Source organism: Epinephelus fuscoguttatus, linkage group LG6, assembly GCF_011397635.1.
Source record: "Epinephelus fuscoguttatus linkage group LG6, E.fuscoguttatus.final_Chr_v1".
In the NCBI taxonomy this organism is placed as follows: Eukaryota; Metazoa; Chordata; class Actinopteri; order Perciformes; family Serranidae; genus Epinephelus; species Epinephelus fuscoguttatus.
The window spans coordinates 30520845-30540154 of record NC_064757.1 but is presented as its reverse complement, the minus strand read 5'-3'; the positions used below and the strand labels follow the sequence as shown (position 1 = coordinate 30540154).

Genomic DNA, 19310 nt, shown 5'->3' with positions numbered 1-19310 from the left:
CCAAACACATAATGCCTCCGGCCATTGCTGTCGCAGGCACAGAGGCATAAAAATCTGAACACACAGCTATTATCACCCACCTGGCGGCGATGTATAACGTCCTGTTCATGATCATGATGAGCTGGATGTCCAGTTTGTGCCGCTGCGTGTTGTTCCTGCCAGGTTTGTGGCCTACAAATGCCGGGTACTGCTTTGTGTCTGTAAGGAGAGGACAAAAATGAATCCCTGCATGTGTTACATTTATAACTGCAGTAATTGTAGTAATATGAACATTCTGAGTTTGGGTTTTAGGTCAAATGTCAAACCATGTGTCTCAGCTGGATGAGAAAAACGTCACCACAGTTGCTGGCTGAACTCCTCCCGTGACCATAAATTGTAGGCTAAAACTGTGTTGCACTATGCCATGCAATCGTTCTATTGTTAGTGGCTTTGGATGAAAGCACTTGGTTTGAACAAATGCTCTGATAGAGGAGCAGGTCTATGTGAGGTTGGCTGGTTGGCTGGCTACTCTCTCAGTTCTCCTGGCTAGCAATGTTAGGTACAGCATCAGGCCCAGAGAGAGTCGGATGGGGCAGGACAGATGGAGAAACACACAGAGAAACAGAGGAAACAATGACCGTATCTTTGTAGCCTGCAACAGCGTTTACACTATCACACACAGCATTAGGAGCCCAACAGAAAAATAGCGGATTATCCTTTGATGTGGGGTGGGCTCCGTTTCAAATGCTGCTTTAAGTCCTTCATTTTAGTGTGTGTAGAGGGCCTATCCTTGGGCGCCAAATTACACTCCATGCCACCAAAATCCATTCAGTGTAGGGGGAGGTGGGGGTTGCAGAGGAAGCAAGGGTTGAGAGGGATGTGGAGGAGCAAAAGGATGGAACAAGAGAGAGAGATACCGAGGAGGAGGATTTGCGAAGTGGAAGACAAAGAGGAGAGGGAAAAGAGTGCAGGGAGAGAGCAAGGGAGGACTTGTAATGAGTGGAAGGACAGTGTGCAAGAAAGAAAGAAAGAAAGAAAGAAAGAAAGAAAGAAAGAAAGAAAGAAAAAGAACGAAAGAACAAAAGAGAATGAAAGAAAGAAAGAAAGAAAGAAAGAAAGAGTGAAAGAAAAACATACTTACAGTTGCCGTGTGAAATGCTAATAGGCTCGCTGTCTTCAGGGAAGCCCGCCCCGGCTATTTGCAGTAGCGTGAAGTAGAGTAACAAGGCCTCTGACCTCATGGTCGCACCAACACTGCTGCTGCTGCTGCTGCTGCTGCTGGTCCTCTGCTACAGATTTACCTCAGCCTGTACAAAGGGACACAGAAGTGGCAGACAAGGAGAAGATGGAGAGGGGTGAAGGGAAAGAGATGGGGGGGAAAGGAGACAGGGAAAAAAAAGCAAAGTTTGTCAAACAAATCTGTTTTCACCTGACTGCCTCCTCAATTACTTTCCCTCTGCGGTTTCTGCATTCTTTGTGTGAAACAAAGAAACACAGAAGCCTGGAGGAGGGGGAGAAAGCGAAGAGAGGCGGAAAAAGAAAGGAGTTAGTCAAACAAACTCAAGTCCACCTGAATTAGCTGTTTGTGCATTTTGCACAGCCCGTTGCAATCTGTCAGAGATATATTTATATATGCATTTTCGATGACTCAAGGGAGCTGCGTTGCAAGCGAAACAGAATTAATTGGATTATGTTGGTAATATGCGTCATAGATCGATGTCAGGCAGAGAAGATCTCTGTGCCTCTCTCTTCCGCTCTCTCTCTGTATGTGACAGGGTCTTAGTGAAGTGAGAGAGCTCTTGTTGAGATTAGCCTGCTGTAAAGTATCAGCAGTACCTGGAGATGGGGTGGGATGGCATGGCAAGTACCTAATTTCCCACTTGTCAGTCTCCTACAAGGGTAGCAATCCCACATCCTAACTCCTACAGGCAGATGACTACCGCAGGCTGATATGGTGCATCAGTTTGGCTATTAAACTCTCCAATTTATTACAGCACTGGTTTAAGAACCACCCGCAGGCTTGTGTTTCCCTTTCTTTCCTCTTCATCTCATTTCTTATTGCACTTGGATTCTACCTTAAAGGTTCAATGTGTAGCATTCAGGGGGATATACTGGCAGAAATGAAATCTAATATACTAAGTTTATTTTCTTTAGCGTATAATCACCTGAGAACAAGAGCCATTGTGTTTGCGTCACCTCGGACAGAGCCTTTAATATGAAGTGAGGATCAGCCACAGAGATCGTCATGTTGCACTGCCATGTTTCTACAGTAGCCCAGTAGTAGCATTTTTGCATCAGTCACCGTAGTTAGCAGCCCCTCAGCAATTTAAGTATTGGAAAAACACTGATTTTTTAAACATGAAACTGCTTTATTGAGTGTTTTCCCCACTTTTAATCACTGGTTTTGTTTGTTTTGGAGCGGAAGAGACCTCTGTGGATAATTCAGCCCCCTTAAAAACCTCCTGAACAGAGAACATTGAAAATCATAACCATGAGAAGTGTGAGCTGGTTGCAATCTGTAATCTTCACTGCTAGCTGCCATGTAATTCCCCTGAATCCAACACACTGTTCCGTTAAAGGTCCAGTGTGTTGGATTTAGGGGCATCTATTGGCAGATATGGTATATAATATTCCTAATTACTGTGTTTGCGTTGCCATAGAATGAACCGTTTGTATCTACATACAGAGCATGTACTCATCCATGGAGTCTGCCGTGTTTCTACAGTTGCCCTGAATGGACAAATCAAACACTGCCTCTAGACAGGGCCATTCTCGTTTTCCCCTTTCCATTTTGGCCACCGTAGTTCTCCTACACACTTGGCACATGGATGAAGTGTCAGTGCTGCAAACTCATCCCGAGATGCCACTAAATCCTGCACACTAGACCTTTAAATGCCAACTGTTGACTCTCTGTGCCCACCTGATAACCTTGAAGACTGCCTGTTTCCTGGAAAAGAAACACCTGGGTGTTTTTTCTTGATCATTTACCTTTTAATCTTATTAAACACAATGTCCTCAACAAGTTAATTTTCTAATGTAATCTATACGAGCCACGTGAAGTGGATTTTATAACAGATGTCCTAAATTGTGTTGATCTCATGTCTTCATTGCGCAAACCATGGCAACTGAGCCTTTTTCTACTGCAGTTTGTGGCAACAAATTACACCCATAAATCATCCTAGACAATTATTGCGTCTGTAATCTAATCAAGAATAAAGCATTTAATTTGCATAAAGCACGCTCTTCTTTTTTTTCCTCGGCTGAAGCTGCAGGGGTGAGATGTTGCCGGGTAGACAGAGTAAGGGATGCTTCAGGGATGAAGAATTGAATAAAATAGTCGATTTCATTTGCTTCAGTCTGATAAAAGTTGTTTATCCCACGCTGTATTTTCATTCGCTATTGTATGTCCGAGGGGGGGGAACGAACTGGGGGGAGGAAGAGAGGGAGAGAGAGAGGGGAGGGAATTACTTTCTCTTTTCTTTGTCATGTCTCTCTCCCTCTCTCCCTCTCCCTCTCTCCATGCTCCTGTGAATCTCATTCAGGAGAGGAATGAAAACACTATTCACTGGGAGAATCACTTTAACACTGAGGAGAATACCAATACTAAAGCCTGGATACGACCTTGATCTCACAAGCCGCTCCGCTCTCCTTCCTCCTTTCTCACTGCTTGGCCTACTCCTCTTATCCTTACACTGTTTTATTTTTTTTGCACTGCACTCTATATTTTATGAAGAGAAAAATACTAAAATGGATTTTCCCTCACCCTCACCTTTATCATACGGCGAAGGTTGACCGTGCTTCTCTTGCGCTGTGTGTTCCAACTTTCTACAAATTGTAAATAAAAATGGGCTTTCTCTTTCCTCTATAGAGTACAGTAAACACTTGTGGAGGTTGTGTTTGCCTTCTGAACTTTGACCCAAAGTCCTCTGGTAATTGACTGATTGATGAGCAGGAAGTGGCATGAGGCAGAGAGGCTCACCCTGAGGGAGCAGCAAATGACAAATGGGGGTTGCACTGAGCAAGAAAACAAGATGTGATCCGGCCTTTACTAGTCTAATAAAAGGAATTATTCTGTAATTATATTTCTAGATATGACTTAATTATGTCAGAATCAAATGTGACACTATAATAGCTGCTTCTACTGCAGCATGTGAATGTAGATGCTTTAGTGTCATTAAATGAATCTCATGGGATTGATCGTACTCCAGACATTTATCTTGCACGTGCTGAAAATCGTCCGCCGCTGAAGGCGAGACACATCCTCCATCTATATCAATGTGGTGTAATAGGATGCTAAAAACTGTTAGCCAATCCATCTCACACTGCCTCCTGTGATACACAAAATAAATTGAGCACAAAACGACTTAAGTGAAACTCCTAAGCCTTCCAGTGGCCCTTTCATTACCAGCTGCCACACATGGGTAACAGGAGGGAGCGAGACGCAGTCTGTCTTTACCGAATTACGCTCTTTTTGTGGAAGAGCAAATTGCCTCCTTGTGTGTGAGTGAGACTGTGTGTGTGTGTTAAATCCTGATCTAAACTGCTACTGTCTGTACAGCACTGTAGTCTGCATGTTTAAGCACACAAACTGAGAACATCAGGATCCGGGAATCAAGGCTTACATGTGCTCAAACTTCAATTATAAATTACCCACTAGCAAAAACCACACTTGCGCAGGTGGAAGTGTGTGGATTTCCTCTCTTGTAAAAGCTCTCCTTGAAAAGCAACCAAAGAGAAGACATAAAGCGCAACAGTGGAGCCCTGTGCCTCCTCCTCAGGCTTTTAATAGATAACATTTTGAGAACCTTAGCTGCTATTCCCTTACACCTCCCGCACACTCTCTGTGATAAAGTAGCTGGCAGTGCGTGTGTGTGTGTGAGTGTGTGTGGAAGCAGAGAGGGGAGAGTTAATCAAGCTGGATGCTGGCAGGAGGCCACCAGCAGGTAATAAAAACACAAGGACCCCCCAGAATCCCTCTACATACCCACGCCATCTTATGAATAACTTTACACACATGTGAATGCGCACACACACACATTCCTCAGTCACCTTGTGTCCTTGCAAGACCCAAACGTGCACAGCTACAACCAGAAAACTTGAAGAAAACACACAAACTCCATTAGCAATAAACAAATTCATGCAACTCAAAGCAGACACACACTCACTTAGCCACTTTCTCTCCCCAGACGGAGCAGCCCCATGGGGCCAATCGCCCCAAACTGCATTAGCTTTAACAATAAACACATTATCAGGCCTAATGATGTTATTACTGCTGTAGCCTCAACATGTTAGCTATGGGCACTGGGAGCTTAAATATACACTAACATAACACATTTATTAGAGCGAAAAGGTCAGCCACAGTGGACTTCAGGTGAGGAAAAGGAAGGAAATGTTGCCGACATTTAGTTTGTCTGTCTAGTTAAGTGTGCAAACAAACAGAAAACATGAGTCCAGACACACATAATCAAGCTTGGTTGGGCGTCACACACTCACACACACAACTAGTTCATCTTGAGAAGGTCCCGGCCATTACTTTCCTGAAGGCCCCCACTGTGCAAGCCATCAGACTGCGCAATGAAGTGAGAGGCTGCCATTTAATTACATCATAGCAGACCTGTTGACTGATGCCTCTGATTTAGAAACTGCCCTCAAGAGACAGCGTGAGTCGTTCAAGCAAATGCCTCAAAACAGTGTATGTTTACACTCAAGTGATTAAGCCTTCTACTGGCCTTGTCCATCAGGCTGGGGTGGAGGGATGCATCAACAACGAGTCAGACTTGAACATGGCAGGCAGCTGTTCTTTCTTAAACCCTACCCAAGACATTTTTTGGCCTGAACCTAACCAAACTTCAGCCACAGCGGTGGAGGATCACATGATGGTTTCATTATTTTTTTTTAAATGGGAATTTAATAGTTCTGTCAGATATGAACTACACCCAGTTTCAAAATTCATGAATGTTATTCCCATGTTCTAAGACAGGCCAAAAATATAAAACAACACAAACAACTTTTTCCCAAATCCAAAAACAAGAGTGATAACACTCAAATTTGTGATGTCATAGTGTATAAAGTAGGGATGCACCGAATATTTGGTAACCGAATATATTCGGCCGAATATTGCAAAAAACACACATTCGGTGGAATAAGTGAAAAGCAAGGCCGAATAACAGCGGTGTGTTTTGATAACGCAATCACTCGCACTCGCATTTACGACTAAAAATAGTTTTGTGCGGGCAAAATAAATCATTCAGCATGCTGTGTGAGTACAGATTTCAACCAGCAGCAGAAACGAAACGGCGAATCCCGCCGGTTGTGGGTTGAACGGGGGTCACAGACATGGACAGGAATATATATTCCTGTCAAATACGGTGGCGCATGATAACAGCTTACCGGCGATGGAGAAGTCCGGCTCCAGGTGAATAACTTGTTGTCATGACTGCCCAAAAGTACCTGTACAGCCGAGCCATGGCGGCACACAGGTATGTGACGTATCAGAGGAGAAATGAGCCATTCACATTTCTCTCTTTGTGGCAGGTAACGGTCCACAAACCTCACCGCACTTTAGGGACTGTTCTTTACTTATGAAGGGACTTGTCAGGGGAGGAGGGTGGCTGGTTAATTTTTATTTCATTTATTTATTTTATTTTGATCCCCCCTATGTTAATCACTTATTGATGCTGTTTTTGAAATATCATTGATGTATTATAGAAAAGTGATTTATCTTTTTATAAATGACAAAAGGCACATCTGCCTCATTTTTGCTGTGGTATCGTGATACTACTCAGAACCATGATACTTTCACTGGTATCGTAGTCGGGATTCGGCCAAACGTTTAATGTTATTCAGCTTCGGCCACAAACTTTCATTTCAGTGCATCCCTAGTATAAAGTCTGGGGATGCTCCGTAGAGAATGAATTAGGAGAGATGTTATAGATGACACTGAGAGCACCCATGGGAATGTTCAGAGTATATTGGTATGTTTGGGTGTGAAAAAGAAAACAAACACTCTGTGAGTCCACAAAATCAGGCTCCCATTCATTGTCTGTGGAGCAGCTCCAGACTTTATTTGATGACATCACAAGTTTGAGACTCACATCTCTGGTTTCTGGCTTTTTAAGAGCATCGCTCATGTTCTCAAATATTGATTGAACTCACCTGAGCGGTGGAAATAACATACTGGAATTCTTTATTTGGGTGGTGTTCCCCTTTAACTGATGTGGTCCTGTTGATGGGGTTATCAGATCAGAATATATGTGTCGTTCTGAATGAGGGGTTACAACTTGGAGGACTTCTTTTGTGCTGCTCACTGTTTGCTTCATGGCCATCAGTCTGTCCTTGAGTCATTGTCACATATTCTAAATAGCTGCTATGTATATAAGTGGATTTACATAGCACAGCTGTATGGAATACTTGACCTGTTGGTTAAGGACAAGCATTCACTCGTACTGTATGTTCTGTCTACAGAACGCACACATCCCACGTGATCATATCGTTTATACATGGACACGATGTTCTCAGAACATGTCACTGTCATTATTGAGAACAACAGAGATTTGTCTTTTTGTACTTGATTCTCGTCAGGTCTGGAAGGAAGTGTTCAATCTGAAGGTAGTAGCAGCTTCTTGTAAATGCTGTCTGACAGCTTTCATACGAGCGTGGCCTGCTTGTGTTTATATTTGGCAGTCTGGGTAATGTCCGCAGATTGGTGCTGAAGGGTTTACAGATGACAGGAATGCCAAAGAGAAGGGGTGGCTTACTGGCAATGTGCTGTTATGTGTCTGTAATTGTGGCCGGTGACCAAATGTGGAGGAGGTGCTGCTATTTGTATCTTTAATTGGAATTTTGTAATAGGTGACGCAGGCAGAGTACCATAAAGAGTGTTTGTATTTTTTCTTCAGTTGTATACTAATAAAAGAGTGGTTTGAACCAAATTACAAGGACACATATTTGTCTCTGTTACTCATGATGATCCACAGACATCACCTTTGACAGGGCAATTTAAAGTAGCTCGAAAGAAAACCATTCACAACATGTTCTGTGGACAATTCATGAGCAATATTTCTTCAGTCTCACTGAATTTATTTTAATAAGAGATCCTAACTGAATTGTTTCCATGAACACTCAATGAAGTGATCCAATAAGATTTGCATTAACATGTCCCAAAGCATTTAAACAGAATATAACTTAATCTGTGAAGCGTTTAATCTGTTGGATATATAACAGAAGAAGAAGAAGTAGAAGAAGAAGAGGATGGGGGGGATTCCCAACTGTACAGAGAAAATTCAATTCATGCAATACATGAAATATAAAAGGAGAAGAAGTGGGTACATCTGTTAATACAATTTAATTGTAAGTAACATAGGTGTAACCCAGGGTTATTTCTGTAGCTACAAATTACACATGTCCCCTAAATGCCTCGCATGCAGACTATCTACAGATGTTACAATTTACCAGTGTTCCCTAAACATCTCATATGAAGGTTACTGTAACCAGTAACGATACATGATGTCCTTGGACTCCATATTGCAGCCTGTGACAACAATGTTACATGAGGCCACTGCTTGAAAATGAGGGGGCACATAGCACGTAGAAATAGCTGTTGCAGCATGTCGTGTGTGACGCACGCACCCCGTACCTCAGCTAATGTTACCCACACGTGGGGCAAACAGACACAGAAATAACATATTTATTCCAACCAGAGAGAAACAATCGGATGAAGTGTTTACATGGTTACAAGGAACTAATATTTTCCCACTGAATGGATTATCAAAGATTTACACCACAGCTCTCATTGGGCTGAATTGCGCCGGTCTCTTCTGACTGATGTGGTTACATTAGGCATTTTCATTCTGATTGGGCAATTATTCTGACTTTTATTGGAATATCAGGATCCTCGTAACCGCACCTATTGTCTCTTGAGAGGTTTTAGAAGTAATTTTTGTAATCTTGTGAGCATTTCAAGTTACCTGCATTGTGTTTAAGGTATAGCTCAAAAGCTGGACAAATAAAATCCAACCCAACAGCACACTTCTATACCACTAGAGATAAAGTCATGCTTTGAACATGAATAAAAGTAGTAAAAAGCATGTCTGAGCGAAAAAAGCAGTTTGCCTGTGTGCTTCTCTTCATGACTGCTGGAACTGAATAAAAGAGAAAGTGGTTTTGCAGGTGGATGAATGACAGCAGGGGAATTTCAGCAACTCAGTTTCTGCTGTGTGACAATCGCACAGCGTTACAGAGCAGAAACAGACCCTACACGCGGGTGTGAACACAACACCCACAACGCCAGACCACACTAAAAGTGTACACTTTAACAACTCAGCCACATAAAGGCCACCATCCATAGAAACACCTGTTAGCAGGCAGGCTCTAGGAAATGGTGTTTTGGATGAGGTATAAAAGCAGAGGAGAAGAAGACTGTGCAGAGAAGGTTAGACAGACAGCCAGGTGAGAATAATGCATTGATCCACCATATGGGATAAAAAATGGAACACATCCAACCACCTAGGGCTCCCAAATGGGGAGGATCCTCTGGCAGGTGTTTACACTTGTCAGCCCCGGCCTGATAAATCAGAGAGAAAAGACAGGAGGAGCTGTCTGCCTGAACCCAGGAGGCCATGATAAGAGGAGAGAATGGAGAGGGAGCGAGAGGGAGGAACCTGCCTGTCTTTTTGAAAACAAGAGCCAAACTAGCATCCAATATAAGCACACAAATACACACACACACACACACACACACACACACCCAAAAGTAGCCCTTCAGCTATCAAAAAGCATACTGGTGGTTTCCCTTTTCCTCCCCCATTTTCCATCCCTTAGATGTTGCTTTTAAATGAATATCTGTATGGAGGTAATCCATCATGGTTTGATTATTAAAAGACAATGAAGTGGACATGAATGAGGCACCCTGTCGCTGCAGGCCCTTTATTGAAACAGAAGCCCAAATGCAAGAACGTCTCCCTTTAAAGAGGTGACGGATTGATTCTGGAAGTGGGCCAAAGACGACTCAAAAAGACGAGGGACAGAAGAACAGCGAGAGAACAGAGGCAAAGCGCCAACTTGGAAGAACGGCAACCTAACAAAGAGATTCAGTGACTGGAGATAAGCTGCTATCTTTATAACTCTGCCTCTGTGATCTAAAAGCCATTAGGCCTGGACATGCCTCTGTGCTTCTTAATCATTAAAAACAATTATCTGTCGCAAAGCAATGGATATCCTTTTTCAGGATGTATTGAGGACACTCTTTGCAGCAAATTACCATAGATTTAGAAATAAGGAGAATAAAAAGTAAAATGAAAGTGTGCGAGGAGAGGAGAATAGAGGAAATTAACAGAAAATAAGGCACAGGAAAGACCAGAGTAGAGAAGAGGACAAGAAAGGAAAAGATAGCTAAGCAGAGATGGGAAGAGGAGGGGAGTTATGGGTATTCTCTGTCTCAGAATGATCCAAAGTAAACTGACATCACACCAACCCCGCCACCAGCAGAAATCAACCGAGGAGAAAGATGAGAGGAGATAACCACCTACAACTCACTACATTGTTTTTAAAAGTAGGTCAAGAACTTGTTAGGCTGCAGGGGCAGTGATGAGCTCCCAAAATGACTGTGGAAAACCTCAAAGAGCTAAAAGGTTTAGCACTAGATAAAAATATGCTACACAGAGTTAGATTAGCCTGAAACATGACCAAGAATTATTCAACACATAAAACAAAGAATAAAGGGGCTTTTTTAAATGCATTTATACCTGCTGAATATTCCTGAAAATGGCCCTGTACTCTCTCAAAGCTTTTCTGCTAGACTCTGTGGGTTTCTCACCCTCACTTTTTTTTTTTCTTTTTAGCCATGCTAAGGCTGTGACTCTAGGAGAGGTGAGGTGGGTCAGTCAGTATAGTAGATCCACCATTTTGAACAAGACTGAAACACCTAAGTGACTTTTGGATACACTGATATGTAACTGTGTGCAGAGATTTACAGTCCACAGAGGATGAACCCTACTGGCTTTGGTAAACCCCTGACCATTTAACTTAGGGCTGGTTATCATTAAAAAACATTATGATACCAGTAGCAATACCAGCACCATTGACCAATACCAATAGAGGTCTTCATTCCTTACCTATAATGTGAATGGAGAGGCATGTAGTATAGCAATACTTGGAACATTTTGGTCGGCATGCTGAACTGCCAACTTCGTCAAAAACACTGTGCCTGACCTCACCACACCACTGAATTTATGGTATGGCTACTGCAGGAGTGTGAGCTCCATGCCAGGGATAGTTGTAGGAGTCCACCTGGCCTCACACACAGTGATAGGGCTAACTATTTGCATCACACGGCTGGTAATTAACAGGTTTAATGGTAGTCGAGCCATTAGGTGCCAGTTTGAGTTTGTCTTGGTGGATACTTGCTGCTGCTGCTGCTGCTGTGTTAGCTCTTGCTAAGCACGCAGACATTAAACTGAACGCTGAGGAAACCAGCTCCAGAGACAGCAGCAACAGAAAGCTTGTTGGGACCGTTAAATGGCTCGATGTTACTAGGTTATTTTTTCAAAACTTTGAAGGTATCAAGTACCAATACCAACGGAAGGATTACTGAACAAGACTACTGGGCACAGGCCCAGGGGCCCAAAGTGCAAGTGGGAGCCTCTGGCCCTCACTACAAAATGTCACTCAAATTAATTACGTATTGGCTAGGGAGAGATTGAAAATCTTCACAAAGAGATGCAAAGGAACTGCAAAGAGACACAAAATAACTACAAAAAGGAGCAAAACAACCACAAAGAGACACAAAACTATTACAAAGAGACACACAACCACAAAAAGATGCCTTATGACTACAAAGAGATCTAAAACAACAACACAAAAAGAGGCTAAACAACTATAAAAGAGATAGAGGAGATAAACTATGTAGGAGCGTTCAGGGGGGATTTGCATATCTGCACCCAGGGGCCTATTGTCCAATAATCTGCTCCTGCCAATACCCAGCCCTATCTCCAAAAGCACCAAAATAAGGTTCAGATTTTTGTTTTGTTGTACAATGTATGAACAACTGCTGAATAGACTGATATGACTTTGGTGCTGATATGTAATCATACTGGTAATCCCTTAACTTTCAATTTATTGCATGATCAGGTCAAACTTCAGCATGTTAGCGTGCTGACATTAGCATTTAGCTCAAAGCACTGCAGTACAGCCTCACAGAGCTGCTAGCTTAGCTGTAGACTCCTAGTCCTGTTTACTCTTTGTCTCTCAGGCCCACATAGCCATTTGTCCCCTTCACTACCTCTTGAAGACTTAATGAAAACATTCATTATGGTATCATCACCATCATTACTCCCATTCTCCACTCTAATCATCCTCCTAGTTCTGTTTTCACTTCTCTTCATTTCACTGAGAATGGCAGCAAAGACGAAAAAGTGCAGGCTGCTCCTTAGCTTTGTCTGGAAAAAGCATGAATCAAAACAAGCCCCCACTTGTGACACACATTCAAACACACACACAAAGCCCAGCTCACATCACACACACACACACACACACACACACACACACACACACACACACACACACACACACACACACACACACACAACAACAACTGGTGCTTAAGAGATTGACCCCAAAAAAAGAACGAGGTTGCATTTAAATATCAGAACCTTTTCCAGGCCTGTCAATCATCACTCGCGATGATACAAGCGGGGCAACTTAATCAATCTGGACGCAGCTGATACAGAGCTGTGTGGGCAAGGCAGAGAGAAAATTGCTGCTGATAAGGACATGCTTGGTAGCACATGGCCTTCTCTGTCTCTCTTTTGATCCAATTATCTCTTTGGTCTGATGCTACGGTACTCCGCCTGCCTCCCTTATTGTTTGACATCACCCTGTTTATTCTCTTTATATACCTCAGAACATCAGGCCACACTTGTGTCAGTCCATAAAGGAGCTGGTCATTTTGCATAAAGATCACTCATCTGGTGTAGAATTTGACCCTGGTCAAAAGAGCAGAGGGAGCTGGTGGATACAAACTGAGACTCAGTGTTTCTCCTGTGGTGCAGCAGAGAAGAAATAGCAGTTTTAAAAAAAAATGGCAGAATGTCACTGAGCTAAATGCCACATTAACTCCACAGAGAGAGAGATGGTGGAATGACTGAAGCTCAGCGCCCTGTGGAGCAGCGATGGGGGTGTTGAAACTGTCACACGGCATAATGCACATTTTACTTGGAAACTCACTTCACGAAGGCCGACTGCAGGGTGCCTTCAGGCGATGCTGTGCCATGCCATGCTATGCTTAGTCATGATACAGACCTGGGACTCCCAGCCAGTAAGGTTGGTGAGTCAAGTAATGCCTTAAATTAGGCTGCCTGGGGTTGAAAACATATGACAGTATGGTTAGAAATGTCCCGTACAGGAGGAACTAAATGCAGGGGCAGATAAGACTTCAAGGGGTTAAGCACATCCTCCTCAGGCTCTCGTCCTCAGTAAACATCAGCTAAGCCATCGGTTGAGAGAGGCATAACAGAGAAATCCATTTCTGTGGGTCTCTGGTTAAGTATTTCCAAATCCAAAATGCATGAGCCCTAAAATGATTTTTTATGTAATTTCTAGAAGGGAGAGAAGAAAAAAAAACTGGCTCGCTAACGGGAAGAGAGGAAAGCTTGATAGACTTGCAGCAATTCATGCATAAGTACTTTGAGTCATGGCAGAAATTAGATTGGGTATTTAGAGGAGTATGGGAGAAGTAGCTGAGGGACACTGTGTTCCTGGGGTAGTTTTCCCACAAATAAAAGAGGATGCGCAATCAATAAAACAATAGCTGTCTGGCTCAAGAGTTACTAATAGTTACAAACCCTTTTCCTCGACAGACCCAGACTGTAAATGAGAAAAGTCTCAAAGTCAATATTCAACAGCGGCTCACTAAGTGGTTTTTACTATGGATATAACAGGCTCAAGGAGATTTGGAGGGAAGAAATGGAATTTTTTATCCTTGCTGGACCTTGACTAAGTAGCCATAAAGTTATAATCAATACTGCATGTATGTATGAAGGCATGGAAATCATAAGCATCAGTATCTGCAACCGACATGACCTCTGTTCTTGGACCGAGGCAGAGAGACTTTGATGATAAAATAGCACTTGTGTTTAACCTTGTGCTGTGGTGGAATTCTGTGGCAGAGAGACAAGACATCTGGCAAAAAGTCTAAATGCTAACTACGGTGGCTGACGTGACTGGCCCTATCTAGAGCTGGTGTTTGGTTTATCTATTCTGGGTAACTGTAGAAACATGGTGGGGCAACATGGCGATCAAGACAGGGACTCACTCCCTGTGTGGATATAAACAGCTCATGTTAAGGTAATGAAAACACAACAATTCATATTTCCATGTGATTATGCACTAAAGAACACATACTTATTATATTCCAATACATCCCCTTAAATCCTACACAGTGGACCCTTAACAACCGACTTATGCAGCTGTTTTTTGTTGTGTTCTCTTCCTGTATGTGCAGCTAAACTGGAAAAGCAGACACAGGATATAAGCGGGTGGCCTGCAGGGACCGAATAAGAGGTGTGATGGTTTTCTGTCGTTGTATCCATCTGGTGCAGTTTTCACATCTCACAGCCTCCTGCTTCTTCATAATAGGTGTGCTTCAGAGTTTTACAAGGTGTGATACAATCTCTATGTGTGCCTCATTGTGTACCTAACCAAATCCTCTCTGTGTTGCTGTTCGTCAAGCTTGCAGCGTGTTGAACTGTGCCACTTTTTCTCCATCAGTCGTGCGTTTTTAGTAACGGCACGATTAGCTACGTAATGCTGCAAACAGTGAGGAGCACACCGGAGACATCAGTGAGCACATATCATCAGTTATATGTCCTTGTGACATGAAAGAAAGGAGCAAAAAGCCATAAAAATGCCACGTTACCTTGTGAATAACGCTGCCCCATATCACAAGATACCATGTGCGTCTGTTTCGGTCATAAAGTCTGTAAATGTAGCATGATTTCATTTGCTGTTTTACCATCACAGAAAATCATTTCAGCTCTGTTAATGGCATTTTTCTTGTTGAGCTCCCAGTTCATTTGATGCAGGTTCCATTATGCTAAGTGATTGAGTCTGTGTCCTCGCTGATAACTGGCTAGCTGGCCTTCAGTTCCACAGCAACGGGCCTATCAGATCTGACTGAGCATGATGCTAATCTCTATTAAGGTAATGTGCTGGCCACGGGTCAGGGGAGAGCAGAGCACACCACAGGCAGACACTTTCTAAGTCTCTCTCTCCTACTGTCTGTCTCTTGTTCCTTATTCACTTCTCTGTACATTACATTTTCTCTTATTCTTCCTTTCCCTCCTTCCCTCAGCTCCCCCTGCCCTCCCTGCAGCTAAACACCACATACATCTTCAGAATGGAATAAAACCTCATCCCACAGACTCCGTTTCTCTCCATTTCCCTCTATGACAGGAAATATATATATTTATAATGGAGGATGGAATAAACTAAACACAATTACATTCTGTGTTGGCCCTTGATGTTGTGATACTGATAACAGAGTATCTTGTTTTCTGTTAGTGCATCATATCCAATAGCATTATGAATCATCTCCGATAAACCAGGACATTCAATCCCGCTGCTGCACGAGGCCACAGTCACTGACTGACAACACATTGTACCACAGTAGCTGTTGTATTGCCAATGTACAGAATGAATCTGTCTGAATGTTGTTATCTCCCCGGACCATATTGTAGGAGTGATACAGCTCACATCCAGCTGTAAAACTAATGAACGAGATGACAATGCTCAGGCAGGCAGATCATCGAGACACCCCGCCAATGTGCAAAACAAAATGTATGAAAAGAAAATGTATTACACAGTGTTGTGTAGCCCGCTGCAAATAAATGTTGTCAGTCTGCAGCAGAGTGGTGATTGTCATTACCATTATGTCACCAGATGAGGTAACACAACACAAGAAGCAAAGTGATCAACATGGGAAATACTTTAGAAAGCTGGTTTAACTGCCACTAAATTACACTGCATGGGGAAAGATGCGGAGGAATGACAGGAAGGAAGAGATGGAAGTAAGCAGAGGGAAGAGATTTAAAAAAGATTCTCTCGAAGACACACAACAGAAGTGATATAAGCATGTAATCCCTCAGGAAACCAATGTCTCTGTCTCTAACCCTGATTAGAGCCAAGCCAATAAGTGCGATTAGAACAGTTGTGTCACTATACCCACAAAATGCTGCGTACAAGCATAGCTAACTAGCAGCAAGACACTGCTCACAGCAACAAGAATACAAAACTATGGCCGAGCCCACACTCACAACCTGTTTACACTTGGTTTAAAAATGCAATTCAGTGAATCAAACACAAGTGGACAGCCAAGACGCATCAGTGTTCACACATGTGCCTCTGATGCATCTTCAACTGACTACTTGTGTTCACATTTCGTTATGTCATAGGGCTCCCCGCACAGTTATTGTGTCCACACACTCACTAGTCATGTTAGCATTTGTGTCGATACAACAGATATTGTCATCAGCAGAATCAAAAACGTCTCCATGCAACACTTCAACCAACTTGTCACTAAATAAAAATGAAAGTTAAAGCTCTGGCACACTGTCACCACACCCTGATGATGTAGCCCTTATTGTGAATGAATCAGGATGCACTAGCACAAAAGACGTGGTGAAATACGTCCCAGACCACCTCAGCAAGCGGTTTGACTGAGCAGATCACAATATGTCTTGATGGTTGATTATGCTAGTATTTAGCGCTGTCAACTTTTGGTCTGATTGCCGAGCAAGCATTTCAAAACCAATGCTGTTTTCTCAGAATTTCGGACAGTGTCCAGAGAATCAGGCCCAGATATTGTCAAGAGTTTCTCTTTCACACATGTAGCGAGCAGCAGGAGGTTGCCTGTGTCAAGAAGCGTTCTCACCCACTAGAAATTTGGTTTAGGTGAGGGGCGGGCATGATGTGGATCACATCATGGTCATGTAGCTGGTTCATAATTTGGTCATAAACAACAGAGTCTCTTGCTGTTCCTTGAATGTGTCCATTTTGGCTTCGGTCCTAACCAACAGAACTTCCCGAGTATCATCATCTCTCCAATCCAGACACTGTCACCCACTCGCCCGCTGTGAATTCTCATGACAATGATATGCTCTATTCACATATGGGCTCAATCGGATATTAGGACTCAGCACTAGGGACCCCGCAGGACCAAGTCCATTTACTGTCCAGTCCAGCTGATTTGGACATTTGCGTTCACATTTTCAGGTCCTCTGAGTAATGTCTGCATCACTTCAGGTTTGCTGTGCACATGAGAGAGGGGATTAAGTGTAAACAGGGTCTCAGTCTGTAAAAGGCAGCAAAAACTGCAATTTTCTCATCAAAAGCGGTCCATCTATTGAAAGTAGGCAATTTATGACTTTATCATTGCTGTGATCTCCATTACAATCACACCAGGAGCAAGAACACAGCCATAAATAATAAACAAAATCTATATGCAAGATGCTGAACGCATTAACTACAAAGCCTACTTAGCAGCGTAGGCTAATTATCCATTAACAATTACTTACGAGCCTGCAAACAAAATCCCTTTAGGTTGTACGTACATGGGGCTGGATTATAAGTTAACCTCAGTTAACTCAAGATGTGTTTATGGCTGCTGTGCATGCAGCACTTTGAGTCCTGCTTGAGCTCATTTAACAACAATTAACATTGCAACAACAAGTTAAAAATAGAACACTATGTTTTTTTAAAGTCAGAAAAGTTTATTTGCATGACTGGCACTGGAGCCTAAGTTAATAAACACTGAATGCCAGGTTTATGTAATGAGCTGTATGAATAGCCTACTGGTGCCACAAGAGAGGTGCGTTCTCTATAATGAGACCACAAAATCAATACAGGGAAGCAGCTCTGCAGCACCACCAGTTCATTTATGCAGCAGTGTAAAAGACAGCCTCGGGATAAAAGTGAATCAAGTAAAAAATGTTATGTGATCAGCATAGAGGAAAGAAATACAATTCTCCCTATGTTCATCCTGTTGCTGCCTACTGTAAGCAATGTAATGCAAGTGCCCACAGCACTTTAGATGCTTGGGTGGTTGGGTAGCATGAGTGAAAAGTACACATGCTAATTGTAAATGTAACAGTTTGTGACAACTAAAAATACATGCTGTTTTCTTAAGGGAGGTCATTTTGGAACAGTTGGACTTTTGGGTTTTGAGTTGACAGAGAGAGAGGTTTTATAAGAGAAAATAAAATGAAGAAAGACAGATTTGAGAAAGTACAGTGTGGTGCTAAAACAAAGGGAATCTGACCTTGTGTTTGTTTAACAGCCGCTTGAGACTCACGTGTCTCATATGCACCATAATTATGCTGCAATTAGAGTGTACAGTTTCAATGAGCAGAGGTTGTACTTCAGAGGCTTCAAAATCACAAACAAACTGGCAGAGAACAGGATGAAATTACATCCAAATCACCTCCTTTGGATTTTATAAGTGTTAGAATATGTAGAACAAAATTGACATCTGTGTCGAAATTTATTTCAAGTGTCACGGGAGACTATTTTACAAGCTACAAGATCCCTCTCAGCATCTTGCTCCCTCAGCTCTGCCCTTCCACAGGAACGTGTAGTCTCTGTCTCTGCCTCCCGTCACAAATTTCAGCAAAGCGCAGATGACGGTTCTCCAATAAGTAATTTTCCATGCTGTGTCACAGCGTCTTTGTGATCGCTAACTTCTTATATCAGCTGTGTCATGCAATTTTTCTAATGGAAATGTTGCATTAATTCAGTGGCTACGGCTATACATCATGGCTGTAAATTTCCCTTGTGGGGTCTTAGAGCTAAGCTGAGCTGAGCTGGACCAGGCCAGGCCAAACCAGGTTAGCTTTCAAGGAAAAGGCACAAAATAAAAGGACTCGGTCTGGACTGTTTGATGTTTACTGCTTTCTTTGTATCCTAAGAGAACAAAAATATTTAAACATAGAAAATATAAACTGCCCACACACTGAAAAAACACTTCTTTTGTTGCTGTTTCTGGTGCTGGAAAACAAAAGACTGCTGCCAGCTCGTTTTTTAATTTCATATTCCAACTTCAATTAAAGGATTACTTGCTTGATTGAATAGATTTACGGAAAATCACAGTCATCAGATAAAATCTTTTTCACCAGTTACATTAAAATTCATTGTCATCATGATAAACAAGGTTTGTTTTCTCTTTGGATCGAGGCTAACACTTTGGAAATTTAAGAATTTCGCCCAACAACAGACACAAATGTGCGTGTGTTTAACAGTAAACGACAGATGCATTATAATCCATTCAAAATAATGAAACAAAC

The 19310-nt window shown here is 42.5% G+C and overlaps 1 protein-coding gene across 2 annotated transcripts in view; it reads right to left on the bottom strand.

Annotated features, from left to right (window-relative positions):
- The window catches only part of sema6a (sema domain, transmembrane domain (TM), and cytoplasmic domain, (semaphorin) 6A), a 131920-nt gene that overhangs the window by 73989 nt on the left and 38621 nt on the right, over window positions 1–19310 (bottom strand). For both annotated transcript variants that reach the window (XM_049578184.1, XM_049578185.1), the window contains exons 2-3: window positions 1121–1286; window positions 81–198 (exon numbers count right to left, since the gene is read on the bottom strand). In XM_049578184.1, coding sequence (XP_049434141.1) covers window positions 81–198; window positions 1121–1220 — 218 coding nt within the window. In that variant the 5' untranslated portion in view covers window positions 1221–1286. The remainder of the gene's footprint in view (window positions 1–80; window positions 199–1120; window positions 1287–19310) is intronic.